We start from the raw sequence: 23,688 nt of genomic DNA on the forward strand, positions 1-23,688 counted from the left end.
TAGATCTCGCTACATTTCAACTACAGTAGAAGCAATACGACAGCTGGGTAGCGTACCCATTTCTGTTTACCCAGTCGTTATCACCAATAACATCTAGCACCATACCATATTACATCTGGAAATTAGAGTGAACCTTCCAGAAGGCTGTTGCCACTGGTGCAGGGACATTTTGAAGGTAACATTTGTGGGGTATCTGATAACTTTACTACCCCAGGTTTATAGCTTATCCGCGGCAGAAATGATGCCGATGGTAAGGGCACATGGACTCATGGGGACCATATTTGTCAATACCGATTTTGTCACTTTCACCGGTTACGTGCGCCTATCATGCAGGATGAGCAATTCTCTTCTAGTATTAATTTATTGAGAAGATCTGAAAATTTTGAAGATCATATGACAAACACCACATCGTTCATACTCCGGAGCAGTGGTTTAATGTTTCCTCGCCGCACAGTCCCTGTCATTTAGTGGGATTGATCTAAAAAGCTTGAGGCTCATTGAAGTCTATGATTGGAACCGCGTTGCATGATATACCAGCTTATCTTGTTCAAGGTGGTCCAAGTGTCGACTAGTAGGTGAACTACTAGATCTAATTTGTACTAGTACAGGAAACCTCTGTCGGTTGAACTGCAGGGCCACAATCTTAGGTAACAGATAAACCGGCTGGCGTCGGACTAGCTTACCGGCAACGATCGGCAGCGACTGTGAATGGACAGTTTACCGGCCCGGTCAAGCAGTTTATCCTCCGGTGGGGAATCTCCCCCCGGCCCGTGAACCGGTCGGTGATCTTAAAGGTAATTCGCCCCATTTTGATGGTTCATCTTCGGCACGGCTGTTCTTATCAAGAACCTATGGAAAATTCTTGATAACGCAGTATGACCCTGTATTCCGTAAGTATTACCATCGTGGACAGATGAGTACCCCGTAGGAGATAAGCTGCACTATTCGACTACGTCAGAAATGTCAACCTGCGTAGCTCAAAATTGGATTTTGGCTTTGACCTCAAGCGGAATGTAAAAGTTGAATAAGGCCCCTGTAACTAGAACATACACTGTAGTCTGTACAGTACTAGTCGTCGATCTTAGTCGATCCCATACTAACCAATCCAGTAGATGCGTGTGGGTAGATCTGGGCAAGAAAAACTTTCGCGTGACGGTATTGGGGTGTAATATTCACTAACAGCGCCACCACGCGAACGTCACACGTCAGGTATTCTTTAGTCATTACCAGCCAACAATCTTTTTGTTCTTCAGACCGGCTGTGCAATTGCGGTTTTCACCGGCTAACCCCCTTTACCCGTCTATCTCGCATCATGACTTTTAACTATGATCAAAAAAATGTCATGGAAAGCTACCGGTCTAAAATTTCCCCCTCAATTACGGTGGATTCCTCCGGAAGTACTTATTCATATTTCCGTACTTTTATTCCCTACTTAACCATCATCCTGTCTGCTTGACTTGTTCACACACACACACACACACACACACACACACACACACACACACACACACACATACATACATACCTCGACAAATAGACAGCCAGCTCTACACCTACCACCACAATGAAAGCAGCTCGCCGTCCTTTGCGCCCTCTCGCGGGCACCCCTTCCTCCGTTCTGACCCCCAGATACGTCAGCCGCACCAGCAATCCTAAGTCGTCGGTGGCGACTTCGACAACAACAACGAACAATGTGTGGCAACAAGAACCTCAGACTCCCAAGCAGGATGCTTCCCCTTTGGCAAAGCTTCCCATCTCATCGGTTTTACGCTCCCTCGTGATTCTATCCGTCTCATCCTCTTCACTTCTCCTGAAGCCATGCATCAAGACGCTGTCGATGCTGGCGCATCCTAAGACTGCTGTTCTGGATGTGGCCAAGAACCCTCTGCTCAATATGCTCGTCAAGCATACCATCTACAAACAGTTCAACGCAGGCGAAAATAAGCTTGAAGTCCAACGGTCCATTGAAGACATTAAACGTCTTGGATACAGAGGTGTGCTGCTTGGATATGCCAAGGAGGTCCTAGTTGGAGAGAGCAATGTGGACCCGAAGGATGAGCAAGCAGCCCGCGAGGAAATCCAGATGTGGCTGGATGGAACTCTGCAGACCGTCGATATGGCGCAGGAGGGAGACTTCGTGGCCCTGAAGTATGTTCTTTGTCTCGATTCTTTATATTGAACCCGAACGCAAGCTAACTGAGATAGATTCACCGGCATGGGTGTTCAGGCGCTTGATGTCCTGCAGCGTCAGGCTGCACCAACCGAGTTCATGGACCGTGCGATTCAAAAGGTCTGCGATTTGGCTATCTCGCGGAACGTGCGCCTGCTCGTGGATGCGGAGGAGCAGGCCGTCCAGCCGGGTATTGAAGAGTGGACCATGAAGTATCAGAAATACTGCAACTCTCAGACTCCTGGACGTGCCATCTTCTACAACACTTATCAGGCTTATCTCTGCTCCACTCCGGCAACCCTTGCCAAGCACCTTGAAATGTCCCGCCAGGAAGGTTACACTCTTGGTGTCAAGCTGGTTCGTGGCGCGTACCTCAAGACTGAGCCTCGTCACTTGATCTGGTCCACCAAGGAAGAAACGGATAAGTGCTACGACGGTGTTGTGGAGGCACTTCTGACCCGCAAGTACAACTCAATGCTGAAGTCTGCGTCTGAGAAGCACCAGACGGACCTGCCATCTGTTAACGTTATCATCGCCACCCACAACCGGGACTCCGTTCGCAAAGCACATGCACTCCGTACTGAGCAGGCGATGAAGGGAGAGAACCACGGTGTTGATCTGTCCTATGCTCAGCTCCAGGGAATGGCTGACGAGGTCAGCTGCGAACTTCTGCAAGGCTTCCAGAGTGCGGAGGTGATGAAGGGTGCTTCTATGGAGTCTCCCAATGTCTTCAAGCTTTTGACCTGGGGATCCGTCAAGGAGTGCATGGGCTTCCTGATGAGACGCGCTATTGAGAACACCGAAGCTGTTGGCCGCACCAAGCAATCCCAGGAGGCGATGTTTGAGGAGCTCAAGCGCAGGGCACGCCTGGCGTTCCGCCGCAGCAACTGATCATCTTTCCTTTCCTGTTCTTCCATCACTCTTAGCTTTCATTTCTTTCTTTTGGCGTGATCCCCATGTTCGCATGTTGTTGGCATTTTGATTGATTCCCTCACGCTCTGTTGGGCGAATTGCATATAGATGGCGTTAGCGACTCTTGTTCGGCGAATTAATGAATGATAACGAAATTAGATTCATCTGTTGTCCACTGGTTCTTATCTCATATCTATTGTAAGAGAGTGTGTAATCCCATAAATCGTTTCCGCCGGGAAATTAAGCACCCCCGCAGAATCCATTTTCCCGGCGGAATTGATTTAATCGTCCAGATAAAGCCCCGCGCTGCCATTGCCCACCTGGAAACTACTCCCGTGCATTGTTCGACGTGAATCTTGCCTTACCTTTGGCTTCATAATAGCGTAATCAACTGATTCAACATATCTCTTCCCTGACCGAACCAAACGATACAGCAAATATACCTTGACAATGTATCTTTTGCCAGAACCAGCCGTTGCTCGCTTTTTTAGAGAGCTGAATCGGGAACAATGTTATACACTTCTCAATGCTCTCTCTGAATCCCTGGTGGACGTTTCGTCTCAGACGACAATTCCAGAGTCAGAGCGGCTTATCCACCAACCACTCCGTACATCGATTATGACCAAAGACCAGAACATGTCGCTTTTCATGCCGACTTCGAATACGGCAAACACAGGGATCAAGATCGTAACCCTTTCTCAGGCACTTGGCCTTACCGCAGTCATCAATATCTTTTCTCCCGAGGGCAAATTGCTAGGTTTGCTTAGCGCAACCGAAGTGACTGCCTTCCGCACTGCCCTTGCGGTTATGACCCTGTTTGTTCGTTGCAATTCTCTGAAGAAGGAGAACATCGTGATCTTTGGCTCTGGAAGACAGGCCGAGTGGCACGCACGGCTTGCGCTTCTCCTAGTCCCGGATCAAGTCTGCAGCATTACGCTTATCAACCGGGGTCGTAAGAGGCTGGAAGAGATGAAAGATATTATTGCAGAGCTGCAATCCGCTCATCCGGGCGTTACATTTACAACACTCGCGAAAGAGGATACACCAGACTATCAGGAACAACTGCAAGCTGCATTGGCAGCCTGCGACGTTATCTTTAGCTGTACACCTTCCACGGAGCCTAACTTCCCCTATTCCTACCTCCAGCCATTTAAGCAGCGATTTATCTCTCTCATTGGTTCGTACAAGCCTCATATGAAAGAGATTGATACGGAAACTCTTTTTTCGGGTGGGCACCAAATCTACGTCGACTCGAAGGAGGCATGCCTGGAAGAGTCGGGTGAGCTGATCGATGCGCACGTAAAGGAGGACCAGTTGATTGAGATTGGAGAACTGTATGGGAAGCTCGGGAAATCCGAGCCGATCCCTGTCTCGGACACGCATAACGTGGTATTTAAATGCGTGGGCATGGGAATCATGGATCTCACCATCGGAAAGACCCTATTGGATCTTGGTAAAGAACAGGGATTGGGAATGGAGGTCGATGGTTTCTAGACGGGAGTCATTTGGGAGGTAGTGTAAGTGATAGTGTGCCTGGAAAAGACGATAGATTAAAAAAGATAAATGCCGTTCAGTTGTACGGAGTCAGTATCCGAAGTAAATATTGCACCCAACGTCCAATGCATATACGTAGGAGATAAGAAGGATGGAAATATATACATCTGTACATACAGTACGGAGTACAATGGTTGATTTCAATACTAGGCTTGGTTGGTATCGGATACAATACCAAGTTCCCCCCAGATTCAGTGATCTTCTCATGCGGGGCGGTGTAATGACAGGGTAATTGTACCCGCGTGCTTATCAGAGTGGAAATTTCAATCGAACTTCCAATCAGGCAAAATTATGTCAGTAACTAAACCGTACGCTTGGGTACTTTTTCTCCTTCTTCCCCCCATGACTACTATAGTCCCGGCAGCCACTGCACCCTAAACTTCCACCCCGACCCTCTCTTATTATCATTGGTATATCCTTACCATGCTCCCTCGTTTATTCTGGCCCCCTTGACCTCTTGCCCTACAGTTTACCATGGACAGTGGTCTACCAACACCAGCTGGACTCGGTCAGCAGAAACGACCCCGCGTCTCCGAAGAAAACCGCAAACGAGCCGTTCGAGCGTAAGTAGCTGTCGCACGTGGCTTCTAATCCTAGTTAATCGTCCGGGGGATACCTCTATATACTAACATACCAATCCTGATTTCCAGTTGTGATGGATGTCGCAGAGTGAAGGAAAAATGTGAAGGAGGAGTACCTTGTCGCAGATGTCTGCGTTATCGCCGCCAATGCGTCTTCACACACCCCGACCATGCGGAGAAGGTCGCTCGGTCCTCGTCGATCTCGTACGACCCCTACACCTTTTTCTTGGCCTCTGAGCTCGAAATACTTATAGTATATTGTATATCTAGTCTCCTCGAACGGAACGCGGGCCTCAGTCGCCAGAACCTGGTGGACTCGGAACGAATTCGGTACATGGAACGGATCCTTCAGCATTATGTTCCGAACATCTCTTTTGATATTCAGTCCCTCCGTAAAACTGCCGAGGAGCTGAAACATAGACATCGCCATTCTTTCACAGATGCAAGCCCTTCGATTCGCCTTGATGAGGAGGATTTCGAGGATTTGGCTATCGACGATGAGGATTATATGGTGAAGGCTTTACCAGATAATACAACACGTGCGTGCTATCACCCGAACTTCTTTTTTTTTGGTTGCTAGACACAGCTTCGTGCGCTGGTTCATTTTCTGATTCGAGCGACTGCAGAGTATTCCGGGGAGTTCTCCTATTTGAACTTGTCCATGAAAATTCGACAGAAGATAGATGAATGGATGAAAACGGCAGCACCAGAGGTAAAGCCACCACTCCTTCGTTGGTCATACTGCTTGCTGATTCTAGAAGGCCTCTACTGAAACAGACCCATTTGAAGAGCGATGGCGTGCGACACAGCTCCAATCGGGTTCCTCCTTAGTGTCGGCATCAGTGACTTGCCTGCCACCACGTTTCGTAGCCGATTTTCTTGTTCAAATATTTTTCAAACACGCGCAGACCAATAATTTCTATGTGGAAGAAGACTGGATACGAGAGAAGTTGAACATATGTTATACTAACCCATCAAGCCTGTCGTCCAATGATGCTGGCTCCGTATGTTCGATACTCATGATCCTGGCAGTCGGGACGCAGTTTGCTCATATGGAATCGGCCATTCCCGTCAATCGGCCGCCGGCCGACCTATCATCCATGGAGGATCATCACTTTTCGGAAGATGAAGTCGGCTTAACTTTTTATCAATTCGCTTCGAAGCTGGTTCCGGATATCCTTGCAACAGTCTCCATTCGGAGTGTACAGGCTTGCTTATTGATCGGAACTTACCTGTTACCTCTCGACACCTCGGGCCTTTGCTACACTTACTTCGGTCTAGCCCTTAAAATGGCTATCCAAAATGGCATGCACCGGAGATACCAGGGTGAAGGACTCTCCCCTCGGATGATCGAGGTCCGCAATCGAGTTTTCTGGACAGCTTACACCATTGAAAAGTGAATAATCCTCTGCCTTTGTATCCTAAACTCCATACTTACTCTGTTCTAGGCGTGTCAGTATTCTCCACGGGCGACCCGTATCTTTGTCAGATTCGGATGTGGATGCTGCGATGCCAGTTGATTTTCCGGGCTTGAACCCGACAGGGCAGGTCTCAAACCATACCAATATGGTAACTTTGATCACTTTAACTCTTAAACTTGGCGAAGTCGCCAACGAGATGTGCGTATCCACTTTATCTTTTCTGCTTTAGACCTTCGCTGACGCCATGAAAAGATCTGTCTTGCGAAAATCTCGCAGGGGTCAACAGCAGGATTGCGTTGAACGATTACTGAATTTGCGGAAGAACCTTGTCGATTGGTGGGCTACACTGCCAGAAGAGACCAATTGTCGAGACTTGAACCCCTCAGGACCACTATTTCGCTCCAATGTTCACTTGAAGCTAGATTACTGCCTGACTCGCATTTTCCTTGGGCGCCCATTCTTATTCAGCAGCATGAAGATACTGAACGCAACCACCCCTCAAGCCCAACCGTTCAAGACACCATCAGGCGTTTCAAAGAATAGGTCGACACTTATCACAGATTGTGTAGAAGCTGCCCTCGAAATCATTAATCTCTGCCAGCTACTCCGCGATGAATCCGGTCTTGCTCGGGCATCGTTCACTGAATTCAGCTCTTGCCGTGCTGCTCTCCTTGTTATCCTCGCACAGAGTTTGACGAAACGAACCGAGCGGTTACGGGAAGCGCTTGAAAAGGGCATGGTTTTAATCAAGATTATGTCAATGGGCGTGGGATCTGCACGCTCTGCTGTTAGTGTGATTGAGACCCTTGAGAGAGCCATTCGCCGTCTCGAGGATTGGAGTGAAAGACAAGCACCGGACAATACCGGGTCCATGGAGTCAGCATATGATCGCTTCAAGAATTGGGAAATGCTCTGGAAAACTGGACCGATGTCGCCCGAGCTTGTTCCTTTCCAAGAGCAATATCCGGCTGGAAGGAGTAGCATTCCACCTGTCCCTGTTACTCCAATGACCGGCACTTCCGGTGGCAACGACCCTATGGAAGGCGACGTCGCACATACAGAAATCACCACATTATCGGACTATTCCGCCTCTCATGCGGCTTCGTTACCCCAAATGCCTCGTTTTGGTTTCGATCATTTTGTGTCCAACTTCCCGCAAGAATTGGACGAGTTTACCGCCATCCCCTGCTTTGAACCCGATGCGCAGCAAAGCCTCTCTAGCGACATCAACAATCCGGATACCAAGTGGATGCAATTTACCAGTGATTGATTTAATCTAGCCCGTGGCCCTGGGTACATATTATATATATGTTTTTTTTTTTTTTCGCGATGCGTATTGGGGAGTATTATTCGTCTTATTAAGCGTGGCGATGTCATTTCATGTGCGATGCAATCGTTGAATATTTTCTATCGATAGTAGTCGATTCTCTACAGTTTATACAAGATACCTAGATAGTATATGCCGAATGCTTTTGTTCATTGAAGCAGAATCCTCAAACGCTTGAAATGGATTGAAACTAGACACGCAACGCATCTAGGCGGGTATATGTTTAATCAAAGGTGACCTTCTTACCCTGGAATGCAGCCGTAGCCTTCTGCTCCTTAGCCCGCTTGGCTGCCTCCCAGGAAGGATGCAGGGGCTTGTCATCCTCGGGCTTTCTTCTTTGTGCAGGAGGACCACGCTGAGGACGGTCCCCACCATGCTGAGACCTCCCAGCTGCACCTCGTCCCTGACCTCGCCTTCCCCTCGGGCCTTCAGAACCATCCGTTGCACCGCGGCGCATATCCCAGCCGCTATCCCGACTCCTCTTTTGCTGGTCCCGTTGCTGCTTTACGTGGTTTGCTCCACTACCGTACTTCTTTTCCCACAAGGCACGACGCGCCTGTTGTCCCATTCGATTCTTCCGACGTGGTTGCTGCCCATCGATGTCTTCTGGTTCTGATTCCGACCCGGAAAAGTATCCACCCATGGTTAGGGAAGGCAGGAAAGTTGTACTGGTAGCCGGGGCACTTGATGTCGTGCTGCTCTTGGCTTTCTGTTTCTTAGCCGGCGGCGAGTCTGGTGATGGAGATCGGGAGATAGACATGGCAGATGGCGCTTTTAGATTCACACCTCCATCGGAGCCATCATCATCATCATCATCATCATCGTCACTCGCTGCACCATCTGCACCATCCTCATTCTCATCATCCGAGCCCGGCGCAAGCCTTGAATCAAATTGCGCAAAGTCCATACTCTCCACATCGCTCATAACTTGATCTCCTTGATCTCCTTCATCTCTCTCCTCTCCGCCCTCCTCATCGAATTGCGCAGCTGCCGCAGCTATTCTAGGATCTTCCGGTTCACTATCTGACACGGATACAGCCCGCTGTTCCGTCTTCGTCTTAGGCGCACGTTCTTTTGACCCAGTCTCCTTGCCCTTCTCCTTCTTACCACCAGCCACTTCCTCCACCCCTAGTAGCTTTTTAATATCGGTCATAATATTCGGAAACGCATTCTTCACGGGATTGGACTTATACAATCGCGCAGTAACATTCGCTTCGGCCGTACTCTGTGGCCCCTCCGCAGAAATCTTCTTCGATTCTTTAAACTGGATAAAAGCAGGCGCCTCGGAGATCCGTTTCGTCTTGAACAGCTGTTTAAAAAGATACTTTTGCGCCGTAGCGGTTGGATCAAGACTCTACCATACCATATGTAATTAGCATACGACCAACCCCATTAAGCAGTATATCCCGCGCGTAAGTCCCAGCAACTTTGGAAGAGAAAAGAAAAGGTAGGTTAAAAGACAAACCTTGATAAAAGCAATCTCCTCCACAATTTTCTGCAACGCTTCAGAGCTCCCCTGCGACTTGGCGGTTTTTTCTCTCCTCGATAATTTCTGTCTCTCGAAGCCTTTGGCGACCTTCAGTGCGCGCGATAGCAGGACGACGCCTTGCTCGAACTTTTGCGTCAGGCGCATCGTCTGCACGTTGTAGGTGCGCTTGGGACCGGAGTCCACGTCGGAGAGTTTGCGTTTGGGCATTTTGGTTTATTTGATGTTGTTTTTCTTATCTTTTCTTTTCTTTCGCTTTCTGGTTTTGTGAAGTGTTGGATTATTTGCGGGTAAGGGAATAATGAGTTCGGATATTGTTGGTTGGTGTTCTGGTTGTTAAGTTTGGGAGGTCAGGTTGACGGGGTCTTAGAATATTCTTTTTTTTCTTTTTCTTTTTTTATGATGCGGATTTATGCCCGTGCCAAGAAGTGGATTTTGCTCTACTTATGCCGTTGCTTTCCTTCTACGTATTTTTTTAAACAAGGATTTTCTCACTAGTGGCCCTTATCTGCTTTTATTTCTATCTTATAAATCGGGGTGCATTGATTGGACGAGGGTGCTGGAGCTATCGATTAAACTATTTTCGGTGTTGAGGGTCAATTGGATTTTATATGCGATTTCAGTGGTGGCTTTCTTCTTCTCTCTTTTCTTCTCTTTCTTACTCCGTACATGATAAATTCTTGACCAAACAATTGCACTGAATTCACTCGTAGACGTATGTACATACAAACAGGAAAGGAAATACGAATACACTGCTCTATTTCTTTTCCTCGGGCTTCTCTTCGGGCTTGGGGGTGGGAAGCTTGAACTAGTCCATTTAGTTAGCAAAAGCAACTCCATTGCGAGTTCTAACCAACATACCGACTCGGGGGTTCTGTCAACACCCGATCCAACAGGCTCCCAGGCGGCAGTACCACCCTCGAAGTTCCGGAATGCCTGCGTAAGCTCAAGAGGCTCAATGACAATGCGCTTCTTCTCTTCGTCATATCGGAGTTCAGTGTATCCGGTCAAGGGGAAGTCCTTGCGCAGAGGATGGCCGTCGAAACCGTAATCGGTCATGATACGGCGCAGGTCAGGGTGGCCGGTGAAGAAAACACCAAACATATCGTACACTTCACGCTCGTACCAAAGAGCTCCCTCGAACAGACCAGTGACACTGGGGACAGGGGTGGCCTCATCGGCGTAGGTCTTCACACGAATACGGGAGTTGTGGCGGACGCTCAGCATGTTGTAGACAACCTCAAAACGCTGATCCTTCGTGGGGAAGTCGACGGCCGTGATATCGGAGATCTGGGTGAATTCGGCGGCGGTGTGGTACTTGAGGAAGCTCATCAATGGGACAACACCGGAGGGAGGAACGTAAATGACCAGTTCATCCTTCCATACGGTGAACTGTTGGACGTATTTGGGCAGACAGGACATGACGTACTGGCCGTACTGGTGCAGAGCATCGGCCTTGTCCTGGTACTTGTCGGCAGGGTTGACGACGGGGGCACGGAGGGCACCCTCAGCTGTAAATAGTCAGTCAATTGCAATTCGTCCCAGCGTAAGGCTATCGTCCGAAGTCACACGTACGGGGACGCTGAGCCTGGCGCATGTTAGGAGGCTCGGGAATCGACTCCTTCAGCAGAGGGGTCGTCGAGAAAGGACGGCACATCCGGGACGACCGCGCGGCCGAAGCCAGCGAGCGGCCGGTGCCCAACCGCATCAGGGAACGAGCAGAGGCCATTGTGGATGGCAATTGCGGGTGAGAGGCAACGGGGAGGTGGAGGGGAGACAGCGGAGATGCTCGTCATCCACTCCCAGGGAGCTTTTCCTCGAAGTTGGACGTGAGGTATCACGTGCACGCTGACATAAGCCACGCATTCTCTCGGGCGGCCTGCAAACGTAGCAAACGGGTGCAAACCCAACCAAAGCTTCACTTCTCTTTCTCTTTCGCCTCCAAGTCTCTCCTCCTTCTCCCTGTTCTGGTCCGCGTCTGTTACTCCCCACGTTGTCGATCTCTCTTTAGATTCCCTCAATCATTCGTCCTCTTCTTCTTTTTCTCTTGTCCCGAGGGTTTCTTAGTCTACCTTAATACGTTTTTCTGTTATATTCTTCCTCCTTCCGCCCCGTGTTGGTTGATGAGTACTGGTCTTTTAATCCGACTATCGTCTTTCTAGATTATACCTTTCCACACACACACATTCGGCAACCATGTCAAATCGCCAACAGATCGACTCCGTCATTGATGATGACGACGAGTTCTGGTACGCTCTGCGTTGTTGGGCTGCAATATGAATATGGTTGGGCTGACAATGACGCTCTTCTGTAGCCCCCTGTGTATTGAGGAATTCGACCTGTCCGACAAGAACTTTAAGCCTTGTCCCTGTGGGTATCAGGTACGTTACCTCCCCACTCTCCCGCCATTCTGACAACGGTTGTCACCGAACGACATTCGCGACCCCCCGTATGCGACCTAACAAGGCACTGACATAAAATGGCCAGATTTGCCAATTCTGTTACAACAATATCAAAACCCACAGTGAAGAAGGCCGCTGCCCCAACTGCAGACGGGTTTACGATGAGAGCACCATACAGTATAAGGTTCCTGATGCAGACGAGTAAGTGCACAGTTCCCTTGCGATTTGAGACGTTGCTTTTTCGGCAGTTCTTGGCGCTAACTGCGGATCCCGCAAACCAGATTTAAAGCGGACTTGGCATTGAAGCATCGAAAGGCTGCCGCTGCGAAGAAGAAGGAGGCGGAAAAGCGCGAGATCGAGGCTTCGAGTCGGAAGAACTTGGCTGGTGTGAGGGTCGTGCAGAAGAACCTGGTCTATGTGATTGGCCTCAACCCCACCATACGCGACGAAAGCCAGCTCCTCCAGACGCTTCGCGGACGGGATTATTTCGGCCAATATGGAGAGATCGAAAAGATCGTTGTCAGCAAGGCGAAGCCCGGTGGCAACCCCAATCAAGGCATCGGCGTCTACGTTACGTACTCAAGGAAGTCGGATGCCGCAACCTGTATTACTTCGGTGGATGGATCTGTAAACGGTGATCGTGTCTTAAGGTACGCCGCTTTACGACTACTTACTTACAGAACAACTCGATTATTGACTTGACTAGGGCTCAATACGGTACGACAAAGTATTGCTCCTCCTTCCTGCGCAACGAGCAGTGCCATAATAGGAATTGCACCTTCCTACACGAGACGGGTGAGGACAGCGAAAGCTATAGTCGGCAGGATCTCTCCTCTATGAACACCCTTTCCAGTCAACGTCCGAATGGTGCGCCTAGTGGACCCAGTCATACGATCCCCCCACATGTCGCCCGCTCTTCCGCAATGCCGCTGTCGCAACCGATGCGCCGCCAGCCCAGTAAAGATGATGGTGGTAGCAGCCGCCCTCCTGATGGGTCTGCCCTTCCTTCCTCCGCAAGTTGGGCGAATAAGGACTCGGTGATCAACCGCACAAGACGGGCAAGCCTTACAGCTAGTCAAGCGTCTCAGAGTCCACGACCCGCGAGTGTAACGGTTGCGACCACCGCAGAGGAACCGAAGCTTGCCGAGAAGCAACCTACTCCTGTTCAAGAACGCCGCCAAACTCCGCTGCCAGAGACACAGCCTTCGACACCCAGCTCTCTCTCTGAATCCCAACCGCCCGCTGACCCGGAAACTCCTCTGTTTGAAAATTTGATTAAGGCAGTTAATTCTCCTGATTTCAAGTTCGTCTTTTCGGCGGCTGGTCTGCCGGCAGATGAAGTTGCTCTCATCGAGAATCATCCTTCATTCATTGATCCTTACGGTGGCGTAAAGCGTCGGGCTATGCGGGAGAAAGCAGAACAAGAGCGTGCAAAGCGAGAGCAAGAGCTGCTTCAGTCAGCAGCTGTTGAAGAAGAAACCAGGGAGAGCGGCAGCCTCCAGCTTGGTGGCGAGCCGGATGATGCCCATCCTGCGAGAGGTCGTGGTTCCCGGGAATCACACGGTGCTATCCAGCCGCCTTCACAGCAGGGTACTACAACGAACTCGGTGGTCGGCTCCCCAGTTTCTGCGTCGAGTCATCAATTTCAGGGACTGAATCTGGCTGGCCGGAGTTTGACCCCTCTTCAACAGCAACAACTGATGCTACTCAAATCTGCTAGCAATCAACAGGCCGGCATTGTGGACCCATTGCAGAGTGGACTTGGCTCTGCCGCGTTGGATCAGGCTGCTGTTCGCCAAGGCCTTCTACAGACCCAGATGGCACAGCTTAACGCTTTGCAGGCACAGAACCGCCAAAACTCTCGCTTTTCCTTCACCAATGATGCCGGATCGAAGAATCTTCCCAACGTGCGGATGCTAAGCCAACAGGCTTCCTTGATGCAATCTGGGACTCCAAACCCACTTGCCGCACCCAGTCCTCAACATGGGCTTACTAGCAGCTTCTACACCAGCGGCGTTCAGGGCCCACCTCCGGGCCTGAAGACGGCCGGCACACCCCCCATTAGTGGAGGAGGAATGTTTGCTCAAGGTCACGGTTTTACAACAAATTCGAATCTTGGCTTGGCTGGTAATATTGGGAAGCAGGAGGCCAACCCGGATTTGATGCGCGAGCTGCTGCGAAGCCGTAGTGGCACAAATGCTAGTGGTTTACAGGCACCGGATGCCGCTAAGCGTGAGTTCATGTTTCCTTTCCTCCAACAGCACCAAACTCCCCCTCCCCTGACTCCTGCCAATGGCCTTCTCAGCTCTTTCTATGGTTCTCAGACGGGGAACTTCTCCGAGTCTGGGCCACAGAAGCAGAAGAAGAAGGGGAAGAAGCACAGACACGCTAACACTTCCTCCGGTGGAGGCGGTGTAGTAGATCTTGCGGACCCGAGTATCCTGCAGGCGAGGATGCACCAGGTGGGTGCGAATGCTGCTGCTGGGCAAGCGCTTTACGGGAGTCAGGGTCAAGGTGGGTACAATCACACTATGATGTACGGAGGCGGCTTCAACCGCTGGTGATGGTTGTTCGCCTTCTTATAATGTTCTCTCTTCTCAATTTTTTTTCCCCCTGTTATTATGATGACTACCCTTTCCCATCCCCTTTATGCGAATTGTGTTTCTCTTTAACTTCATGACATGATATCATGTTTCTCTAGATGGGGGGCAGGATATGCGTTTTGTTCAGTTCTCTCATATTGATTCCATGTTCAAACTTTGCGACATATTTCCACTCTGCAACGAAGCATTAAGCAATCGGCTCTGAAAAGAACAAGATTCTCGGGCTAGGCGTACCATTGGCGTTATGTTTATTCAACCTTTGTTTTTTGTTTTCCGTTCATAATCGTTCTTGTCCTCCAATATTCCCATGGATGCGAGGCCTCGGCGCATTTCATAGACACTTCGTGTCGTCTGGGCCCATATTGGCTGGCTGGACATCGTATGTCTGTTCTTTTTGCATCCAAGCTGGGTTGATATATCAGCGTCTTGGTGACCAATTCCGTCTGGTCATGATTTTATGTACGTTAACCTCCCTGCCCTGGCTTTGTCATAACGAAGAAGGGCCCTCTATTTGAAACCAATCTCTCACAATTATTGTTCATATAGAGATCCTTACCATATGTATTTGCCTGGTCAACGTGGCCGGGCCATTTTTGTAATTAAGCTGCCTGCCCTTTCGTATCGCTTGCCTTATTCTTGTGTTGTGGAGAGCCTGCTGCCCGCTTGGTCCTTCTTAGTGTCCGAATTGCCTTAAAGTGTCTTCTTTGCTTCTGCTGATGCCTTTGTTTTTCTCTTGTTCCTCTACCTCTACATGCGTTCCAACAGACCTTCTGCCATCCACACATGTTTGCAAACTTATGCTAACATATGTGAACTAGTTGATGAGGAATTTCCTCCTCTCGGTGCCACCGCAAAGGACAAGCGTCCGGTAGACAGCTTTGGATTCCTAGGCCGATCCCAATTTCCTACTGAACCCCAAAGCTCCGCACGCGCCGGTACTCCAACATTGCCGCCAGGCCTTCCCTTACCTCATGCCCATCCTGCATCTGCATTATTTCAGAGTCCATTGAACCCTTCCAGCCCGGTTTCTGCAGTCTCTGTTCCACCTGGCCTGAATGTTCCTTTCAATAGACTTGGGACACCTTCCCAGAGCTTTCAGGAGACTGTCTCTGGTCGACAGTCGCCGGACGTTAAAAATACCCAAGATAATGTAGCCATTTCAAACCGAGCTAAGAATGCTTCTGAAATTTCCTTGGGGTCGCCAGTGCCGAAATCAGCTAATAAAGTTCGCTCACAAGCCAAGGATGACCTGACAGCTGCCCCTGATAATAAGTCGAGCAAGAAGTCAGGGGGTGTCACTGAAGAGAAGTCAGTATCCACAACGGCAAAAGGGAAGGCTATGAAGCTGGATATCCCCCTCAGTACATCTCACGCCCAGGATAGCATTCCGTTGAAAGGCGAGCAATTGGCCCAAGCTGCTAGCAGTCAAGTCCCAGCCCCGGCGTCTGCCATCGGTTCTCGCCCAAATACACCATTGACTGGAGTTTCACGTGTCTCTGACTCCTCGCTTCCACGTCAACCCAGGGTTCTTCGCGTGGTTGATACTCCGAAGACTGAGACGCCCCCTCCTGCTTCGGCCACTCAGTCCATCTCATCCCAGCTCGCCGCGGCTAAGGGGCGATCGAGGAGACCCAGTATATCTTCCATAAGCAGACCTGATACTCCTGGTGACTTTGGATCGGAAGCTGATCTCTATACTTCTGCGTCTGTTTCCCGTGCAAACTCTCCTCCTGCGTCTTCCAGGATTGGCTCTGCGCCTGTACGTGCCATGACTAAGAGCCAAGCCAAGAAAGAACGTAGACAGAAGGCCAAGGAGATGGAAGCCAAGAAGCACGAGGCGGTGTCTTCTATGGCCGAGGAGCCAGTGCAGGCGCCTATTATCGGAAGGAAGCGCAAAGCCAAGAAGACCCCGACAAGCAACCCTGAGTCAACTACCGCAACGCCGGACAACACCAACGAAGCTGCGAAGCCCAATACTAGTGGGAAAGAAATTACTGACAAGGCTGATCAGCGGGCTGAGACGAAGAAGAACAAATCGAAGGACAAGGCTACAAAGGATACTAAGCCCGGCCCTGTCGAAGAGAAGGAGACACCTGCACAAAAGAGCGCAGCAGAAGCGTGGCGTTCCAACAACACCATTGAGCAGCTGATCAAGGATTCGGAAGCTGCTGGCGTTCCAATCAAGGAGCTGTTCTCGGACCGAACTTCTGCGCTGCCGATGCTGCTCGCTCAGCTCCACAAGGCGGGCAATCTGGATCTCAATGCTCATCCCTTGTTCAACCCACCTAACCTGACCCAACGTGTGGACATGAAGTGCACTGCAGACGATTATGAAATCTTAAAGCAGCCTGTCGAGTTAACCGAAGAGCACCGCAAAGCATTACTGCGTGGAGAACCAGTTCGGATCAATTCTGATTCCACTTTGACTAAGTATCGCTGCTTGATCACTCCTCGCGGATGTGTTCTTCGCCATCTGGGTCCTGAGGAAGAAGAGCGTTATCTTGAGCTTGAGAAGCGCATCAGTGCTGCCATTGATCCCTTCCCCGAGTATCCGCCGACATCAATCACGGAACCTGACGTGACAAACCGTGGTGGTGGGCTTGATGCTCTTTTCGCTACACCCGAAAACTTTAATATCTGCTGGGTGGATGAAACCTCGACAGGGCTTTCATCTGCATCACCCTCTGGCGATATGACTGTACCTGACTGCGCGGTTATTTCTGATACTCCTACACCACCGAACGTTCTCTCGGCCATGGAGGCGGACAGCACTCGCAGTCATAATTGGGCCATTGCCAATACCGCTGAATTGGTGAATGCCACTGCCACCTCCGTTCGGTCTTTTGCGGCAGCCACCGCCAAGCACATGCTGGGAGCTGCAGGTGTCGTCATGGGCAATATGCCAGACCTGGATGACGTGGTTGGAATGACGGATGAGGAGCTTCGTGCGTTTGCTGTCAAGTCGCAGAAGGAGCTTGAGTCATCGCGCAAAGACCTTGATTCCATTGACAAGAAACTCAATGCTTTGGTCAAGCGGAACAAGAAGCTCGCACAGCAAGCTTTGGCTACTTCTGTTGAGGGATGAGCTGCCTCCAGAGAACTTGGGCAAGGCTATGCTTGGATCTGTAAAATAAGAATATGGCATTTCCCTGTGGAATTGTAAACTATGTATCATTACTGTACAAACTCATGAGCGTTGTGTTTACTTGCTTGGAGTTAGAAGGTTCAAAAGGCGCATTCATTGAAAAGACATTGTTTTGTATCCGGGAATCAAGGAAATGGGGTAGTTACATAGGGTTTTTAGAGTCCAACTCTGCGGCTCTGCAATTAGCATTGGACATACATTCGTTTGTGTACCATACTCTGCTACCTAATGCTTCTCGTTGCTCATGGTCTTACGTTTAACCCTAGTCAGGCCTTCAGTCAAGGTTGATAATAGTATGAGAGCACTATTGAACAAAGAGAACGGCATGCTTTTTCATGATCGAATTTTACTATACGGGATATCTTGATCTATGTACTCACAAGCAGATCGCCGACAATCTATAACCCATTGATACCATCCTTGAACTGCCGAAGGTCGTATTCTTCGGGGTAAGTCTCGAGGATCCGCTTCAACTCCTTCATTTGCTCCTGCGCTTCCTCCGTCAACTCCTCATACACACCCTCAAAGGCCTCCCGAAGAGGAGGTTTCTTCTCACGCTCCGCCTCTCCAAACTCCTTCAGCACCTCCTTCCGAAGCTGCTCGCGCGTAGTACGCTCCGTATCTTCGTCCCACAACCCTTCGTTCTCAAGCCACTTCCGCAGCCGGATAATGGGGTTGTCGCGCCGCTTCCAGTCTTCCACCTCTACCCGGGCACGGTACGCAAAGCTATCGTCACTAGTACTGTGATGCGAGACACGGTAGCTCATTGCTTCAATAAGCACCGGCTTCCCGCCATCGGAGAGCGCAATGCGTCGTGCTTCGCGCATGGCTTCGTAGACGGCGAAGATATCATTTCCGTCAACGCGGATCGTGTCAATGCCATATCCTACTCCCCGGCTGGCGATGCCGTCACCCCGGTATTGTTCCAGTGTGGGTGTGGAGATGGCATATCCGTTATTGCGACAGATGAAGACCACGGGACATGACCGGGTCGCGGCGATGTTGAGACCGGCGTGGAAGTCACCTTCGCTGGCGGCGCCTTCGCCAAAGTAGCACGCCACGATGCGTGGTGGGGTGTCGGGGTTCTGGAGAGATTCTAGTTTGAGGGCATAGGCTGCGCCAGACGCTTGCGGGATCTGAGTTGCGAGGGGTGAGGAGATGGTGTGCTGGAGGAGGTGAGTTTGGATCCCGACTGTGTATCATGTGGTAGATTAGGGTGTATAAGGTTGCTATGCTCACCATGCGAGGGTAATTGGAACCATAATGCACCGGCATGTTGCGTCCCCTGCCGTTGTCATGGCAGTTTGCGAAAAGCTGACTCATGAAATCCTTCAAAGTGAAACCCCGTTGCTGGAAGACGCCTGTCTCGCGATACTGTGCGAATACCACGTCGTCGGGTGTTAATGCGGCGGCCGATCCGACACTTATACCTTCCTCTCCGGCAGACACCTTTGTAGGGGAAGCATTAGTTCGGTGTGTTTTTCAATTGGACTGAACTCTGGAGCTACATACCATGTAGAAGCTCAGGCGGCCCTGTCTTTGAGCCTCGAACATAATCACATCCATCACACTCACTAAGAGGTGTCAATAATAATTCATGGTGCAAGCAGAGGCTAAGAGAACCCACCAGTCAACATATTCTTGTACCATGTTAAGATTTCTTCGTTTGATACTCCGGAGGGCTTCCGGTTCTTGTCCAGCAATACACCGTCGGAATCCATGACACGGTATGTAGGGATATTGGTCATTTCAGAGGGATTGATGAATGTCATGTCGGTGGTGAATTTACTGTTCACGGCACCAGGAAATCGGACACTGGAAGCATCTATACATCAGCTATGACTGCCCTTTGTACACAATTCCCTGGGTTTACGAAGAGGGGGATATGTTTATCAGCTTCACCTACCGGTCCGAGCCTGGCCGCTGAGAGATAGAACTACTCCATCGTTGAGGAATCCTGGACAAAGCCCTGGGATTGCGAGATATGCGCCTCAAAAGATGTGCCGACATTGTGAGAATGGTCTGAGAAGGCAATCGTCGAGGAAACCTCAGTTGAAGAGGGATATGGGGTATTTCCTGGGGTCGTTGATCTTAAGGCTTCTTTCTGGGGAATGCGGAGGAAGCGGTTGGCTTCGGCCCTGGACGTCATGCCGAACCGTGTTTAGCCGATCGGTTTCTTTTCTTTGATCCTGTTTGTTCATTTTGTTTTGTTTGTCCTGGATCTGATCACCTGATCTCATAGATGTTTACTTTGAATGACATTCAATCATTTATCTTTCTTGCTCCAGTCAATTCTTGCATGTTGAATTGCCTGGCTTTTGGCTTCAAGAGGATTATGGGTCTCATTTCTGAGAAGGGGACGGATATTCAACCGGACGACAATTATGAACTAGTTTCCATCGATTCCACCCCTACGATTGGTCTCGACTCCAATATATATCTATACTGGACTCCACTCCGGAGAACTCCTTGAACAGGTTGAACCGTTTCCGGACGGCTTCGGGGTTCTGTACCATTCAATTCCATCATCCGATCACCTCACCGGCAACGAGAAACTTGTTTGGATGCCTTGAGAAATGCAAGCCGGCCGGGAAGAAAAGAGACGTTTTTCTCCGACAGCGACCTCCAAGCATCCCTTGACCGCCGATCAGTTTCCCCGCCGCAAGTGAGGGACTCCGCAGCCTTCCTATCCGCATCTCATTGGAAGAGCTCCATGCAGCGATCGTGCTACTGTGGATACAAGCATTCTGTCCCCAACCCCCACTCATGATACTTTCCCTTTTTCAACACGGTTTGGCATCCGTCTACTCTATGCCGTGATCCGAATCGTGGGACGAGATATTGGGGTCCTTGCATGACGGCTGGTAGACAGCTAGTGACTGAAATGATACTTAGCGAACTATAAAACGGACCTGTTTCCCCTCAAATGGTCAATCCTTCTTAACTAGGATCCAAAGCAAACCTGGTAGCGACCCCGCAGTCTCGCAATGCGGTTCACAGCGAAGGCCGCGGCCCTGGTGGCATCCAGCATACCCACTGCACTGGGCCAGCATGTCCGGGATCTGAGTAATGAAAAGTGGACTCTCAGTAGCGAAAGCTTGAATCATACCGTACCCGGAAGTCTTCCATCCCATGCCCATTTGGACCTGCTGAACGCCGGTGTTATTGGTGAGTTACTTTATTTCACCTGAAATGCCATGCATACAACTAACATGCATCACAGATGACCCGTAAGTGATGGCGTAGTTTCGTCGGCAAAGGTTACCTCCGTTAACTGGACTGGCCCAGGTACCATGGACTCAATGATTTCAACCTTCGGTGGATTCCAGAGTCTAATTGGACCTACACCACTGATGGTATCAAGGATTTGTGAGTGAATACCTTGTTTACTTGGGCTTTCTGACCAATCTAATTTTCAATAGACTAAAGGACGCCGAGTCTACCTGGCTCGTTTTTGACGGACTGGACACTTTTGCGACAGTTGAGTTCTGCGGGAAATACGTCGCTTCAACGAATAACCAATACCGCCAATATTCTTTCGATGTCTCCCAGATCCTAGAGGGCTGCAACGAGGATCCCGTCTTGAAGATTAATTTTGGTAGTGCGCCAAATATCGTGAATGCAATTGCCAAGGACCCTAACTCACCAGGTTTGGGCCCTAAAAGTGTTTCTCTGCCCTTTGCACAGCACTAACCTGCTCCCCTAGTATGGCCCGATGGAATTCAGCAGACTTATGAATATCCGAACCGGTGGTTCATGCGTAAGGAACAGTCGGATTTTGGCTGGGACTGGGGTCCTGCATTTGCACCCGCTGGGCCTTGGAAGCCTGCTTATATCGTGCAACTACCAAAGGCGCAAAATATCCACGTCTTGAATACAGACTTAGACATCTATCGGAAAGGACAGATCAACCATCTTCCTCCCGACCAAAGCCAGCCATGGGTCGTGAATGCCAGCATTGACTTTGTTGGCTCTCTTCCCCCTAATCCATCTATGTCTATTGAATTCAAAGACACCAAGTCCGGTGAGATCCTCACATCAAAGCGGATAGGCAATGTGACTGTGTCTGGAAATTCTGTTACCGGTGTTGCAGTCCTTGGTGGAGTGACTCCGAAGCTCTGGTGGCCACTGGGTCTTGGTGACCAAAATCTCTATAACATAACTGTCACTGTTACTGGTCACCAGAATCAAACCTTGGCCCATGTCACCAAGAGAACAGGATTTCGCACGATTTTCCTCAATCAACGAAACATCACAGATGCCCAGCTTGCTCAAGGCATTGCCCCGGGTGCCAACTGGCATTTCGAAGTCAATGGACATGAATTCTACGCCAAAGGCTCCAACATCATCCCTCCAGATGCTTTTTGGCCACGGGTTACAGAGGCGAGAATGGCCCGATTGTTCGATGCGGTTGTTGCTGGAAACCAGAATATGCTGCGTGTTTGGTCATCTGGCATATATCTCCACGATTTCATCTACGATCTAGCTGATGAACGAGGCATTCTTTTATGGAGCGAGTTTGAATTTAGCGACGCCTTGTATCCGGTCGATGATGCGTTCTTGGAGAACGTCGCCGCTGAAGTTGTGTACAACGTTCGTCGTGTCAACCACCACCCTTCGCTGGCATTATGGGCAGGTGGAAACGAGATTGAGTCACTCATGCTTCCAACGGTCGAAAGCAAGGCTCCCGAGGAACACGCGAAGTATGTTGGGGAATATGAAAAGCTGTATATCAGTCTCATTCTGCCTTTGGTTTACCAAAATACTCGATCCATCACCTACAGTCCTAGTAGCACAACGGAAGGCTATCTCGACGTCGATTTGTCTGCTTCCGTGCCCATGGTGGAACGGTATCACAATACCACACCTGGATCCTACTACGGCGACACCGACTTCTACAACTATGACAGCAGTGTCTCCTTCAACTCGCATGTCTACCCAGTAGGTCGCTTCGCCAATGAATTCGGATACCACAGCATGCCTAGCCTGCAAACCTGGCAGCAGGCCGTTGACCCCGAAGACCTCCATTTCAACAGCACCACGGTTATGCTTCGCAACCATCACTACCCAGCCGGCGGTACCTTTACCGACAACTTCCACAACACATCCCTAGGTATGGGTGAAATGACAATTGCAGTGCAGCGGTACTACCCCATTCCCAACAAGCTAGACTCGATCGCCAACTTCAGCGCCTGGTGCCACGCAACCCAACTCTTCCAAGCCGACATGTACAAATCCGAAATCCAGTTTTATCGCCGTGGAAGCGGAATGCCCGAGCGACAACTCGGCTCTCTCTACTGGCAATTGGAAGATATATGGCAAGCACCATCATGGGCCGGCATTGAATACGGCGGACGATGGAAGGTCCTCCACTACGTCTCCAGAGACATCTACCAACCCGTCATCGTCTCCCCATTCTGGAACTACACCACAGGTGACCTGGACCTCTACGTGACGTCAGATCTGTGGGAATCAGCAAAGGGCAAAGTAAACCTAACCTGGCTGGACTTGTCAGGCAAGCCTCTCCCCCGCAATGCGGGCACACCGGGGTCTATTCCCTTCACCGTCGGAGCGCTCAACACCACCAAGATATATGGTACCAACATAAAGAATCTTACCCTCTCCAATCCGAAGGATGCCATACTTGTCCTCTCCCTGTCGGGCGAGGGACATCTCCCTAACTCGGACGAGAAAACAACATTCACCCACCAAAACCACTTCACACCAGTCTTCCCCAAGGATCTCGCCTTGATGGATCCCGGACTTGAACTATCGTATGATTCCAAGTCGAAGGCTTTCACGGTAGAAGCTAAATCGGGTGTCTCGCTATACACTTGGCTCGACTATCCGGCTGATGTGGTGGGGTATTTTGATGAGAATGCTTTCGTGTTGCTTCCTGGACAGAAGAAGGAAATTGGGTTTACGGTTCAGGAGGATAATACCGATGGGAAGTGGGTGCAGGGGGTTACGGTGCAGAGTCTGTGGAATCAGACGCTTGAGAAGTAGTATGAACTACTAGCAGCTTAGGCATGTAGCCACTAATTTCAGGATAAGATAATAGGAGGGGCATACGTTCAATCACTTGTG

General features: G+C 50.0%; 7 protein-coding genes across 7 annotated transcripts; 4 read left to right on the forward strand and 3 right to left on the reverse strand.

Moving 5' to 3' along the window:
* Nucleotides 1–1,260: 1,260 nt before the first annotated feature.
* BDV38DRAFT_207057 (proline dehydrogenase family protein) lies at nucleotides 1,261–3,256 on the forward strand. The gene is made up of 2 exons (XM_032052539.1): nucleotides 1,261–2,148; nucleotides 2,206–3,256. The coding sequence occupies exons 1-2, from the start codon at nucleotides 1,565–1,567 to the stop codon at nucleotides 3,059–3,061; spliced, it is 1,440 nt and encodes a 479-aa protein (XP_031908613.1). The 5' UTR covers nucleotides 1,261–1,564; the 3' UTR covers nucleotides 3,062–3,256.
* A 462-nt stretch (nucleotides 3,257–3,718) lies between these two features.
* BDV38DRAFT_274965 (uncharacterized protein) lies at nucleotides 3,719–7,908 on the forward strand (the record flags this gene model as incomplete). The annotated part of the gene is made up of 11 exons (XM_032057935.1): nucleotides 3,719–4,561; nucleotides 4,642–4,678; nucleotides 4,716–4,745; nucleotides 4,816–4,853; nucleotides 5,119–5,216; nucleotides 5,344–5,421; nucleotides 5,488–5,756; nucleotides 5,844–5,929; nucleotides 5,979–6,613; nucleotides 6,666–6,836; nucleotides 6,915–7,908. 11 exons carry the CDS (start codon nucleotides 3,719–3,721, stop codon nucleotides 7,906–7,908), a joined length of 3,279 nt encoding a protein of 1,092 aa, XP_031908614.1.
* A 221-nt stretch (nucleotides 7,909–8,129) lies between these two features.
* BDV38DRAFT_207076 (BUD22 family protein) lies at nucleotides 8,130–9,807 on the reverse strand. Its single transcript, XM_032052540.1, has 2 exons — nucleotides 9,431–9,807; nucleotides 8,130–9,319 (listed from the first exon to the last, which is right to left on the reverse strand). Exons 1-2 carry the CDS (start codon nucleotides 9,659–9,661, stop codon nucleotides 8,189–8,191), a joined length of 1,362 nt encoding a protein of 453 aa, XP_031908615.1. The 5' UTR covers nucleotides 9,662–9,807; the 3' UTR covers nucleotides 8,130–8,188.
* A 170-nt stretch (nucleotides 9,808–9,977) lies between these two features.
* On the reverse strand, nucleotides 9,978–11,223 carry BDV38DRAFT_260690 (complex I 30 kDa subunit family protein). The gene is made up of 3 exons (XM_032055955.1): nucleotides 11,027–11,223; nucleotides 10,313–10,962; nucleotides 9,978–10,259 (listed from the first exon to the last, which is right to left on the reverse strand). The coding sequence occupies exons 1-3, from the start codon at nucleotides 11,178–11,180 to the stop codon at nucleotides 10,209–10,211; spliced, it is 855 nt and encodes a 284-aa protein (XP_031908616.1). The 5' UTR covers nucleotides 11,181–11,223; the 3' UTR covers nucleotides 9,978–10,208.
* Nucleotides 11,224–11,647: 424 nt separating this feature from the next.
* On the forward strand, nucleotides 11,648–17,541 carry BDV38DRAFT_274968 (CCR4-NOT core ubiquitin-protein ligase subunit MOT2; the record flags this gene model as incomplete). The annotated part of the gene is made up of 6 exons (XM_032057936.1): nucleotides 11,648–11,700; nucleotides 11,766–11,832; nucleotides 11,939–12,054; nucleotides 12,135–12,503; nucleotides 12,560–14,367; nucleotides 15,275–17,541. 6 exons carry the CDS (start codon nucleotides 11,648–11,650, stop codon nucleotides 17,539–17,541), a joined length of 4,680 nt encoding a protein of 1,559 aa, XP_031908617.1.
* A 229-nt stretch (nucleotides 17,542–17,770) lies between these two features.
* BDV38DRAFT_207190 (thiamine pyrophosphate-dependent dehydrogenase E1 component subunit alpha) lies at nucleotides 17,771–19,727 on the reverse strand. The gene is made up of 5 exons (XM_032052541.1): nucleotides 19,508–19,727; nucleotides 19,229–19,416; nucleotides 19,114–19,175; nucleotides 18,841–19,050; nucleotides 17,771–18,767 (listed from the first exon to the last, which is right to left on the reverse strand). The coding sequence occupies exons 1-5, from the start codon at nucleotides 19,609–19,611 to the stop codon at nucleotides 18,000–18,002; spliced, it is 1,332 nt and encodes a 443-aa protein (XP_031908618.1). The 5' UTR covers nucleotides 19,612–19,727; the 3' UTR covers nucleotides 17,771–17,999.
* Nucleotides 19,728–20,588: 861 nt separating this feature from the next.
* BDV38DRAFT_287591 (beta-mannosidase mndA) lies at nucleotides 20,589–23,607 on the forward strand (the record flags this gene model as incomplete). Its single annotated transcript, XM_032060905.1, has 5 exons — nucleotides 20,589–20,769; nucleotides 20,825–20,831; nucleotides 20,890–20,970; nucleotides 21,024–21,250; nucleotides 21,308–23,607. The coding sequence occupies 5 exons, from the start codon at nucleotides 20,589–20,591 to the stop codon at nucleotides 23,605–23,607; spliced, it is 2,796 nt and encodes a 931-aa protein (XP_031908619.1).
* Nucleotides 23,608–23,688: the final 81 nt, after the last annotated feature.

The sequence above is a fragment of the Aspergillus pseudotamarii genome (genome assembly GCF_009193445.1).
Source record: "Aspergillus pseudotamarii strain CBS 117625 unplaced genomic scaffold BDV38scaffold_80, whole genome shotgun sequence".
Taxonomy (NCBI): domain Eukaryota; kingdom Fungi; phylum Ascomycota; class Eurotiomycetes; order Eurotiales; family Aspergillaceae; genus Aspergillus; species Aspergillus pseudotamarii.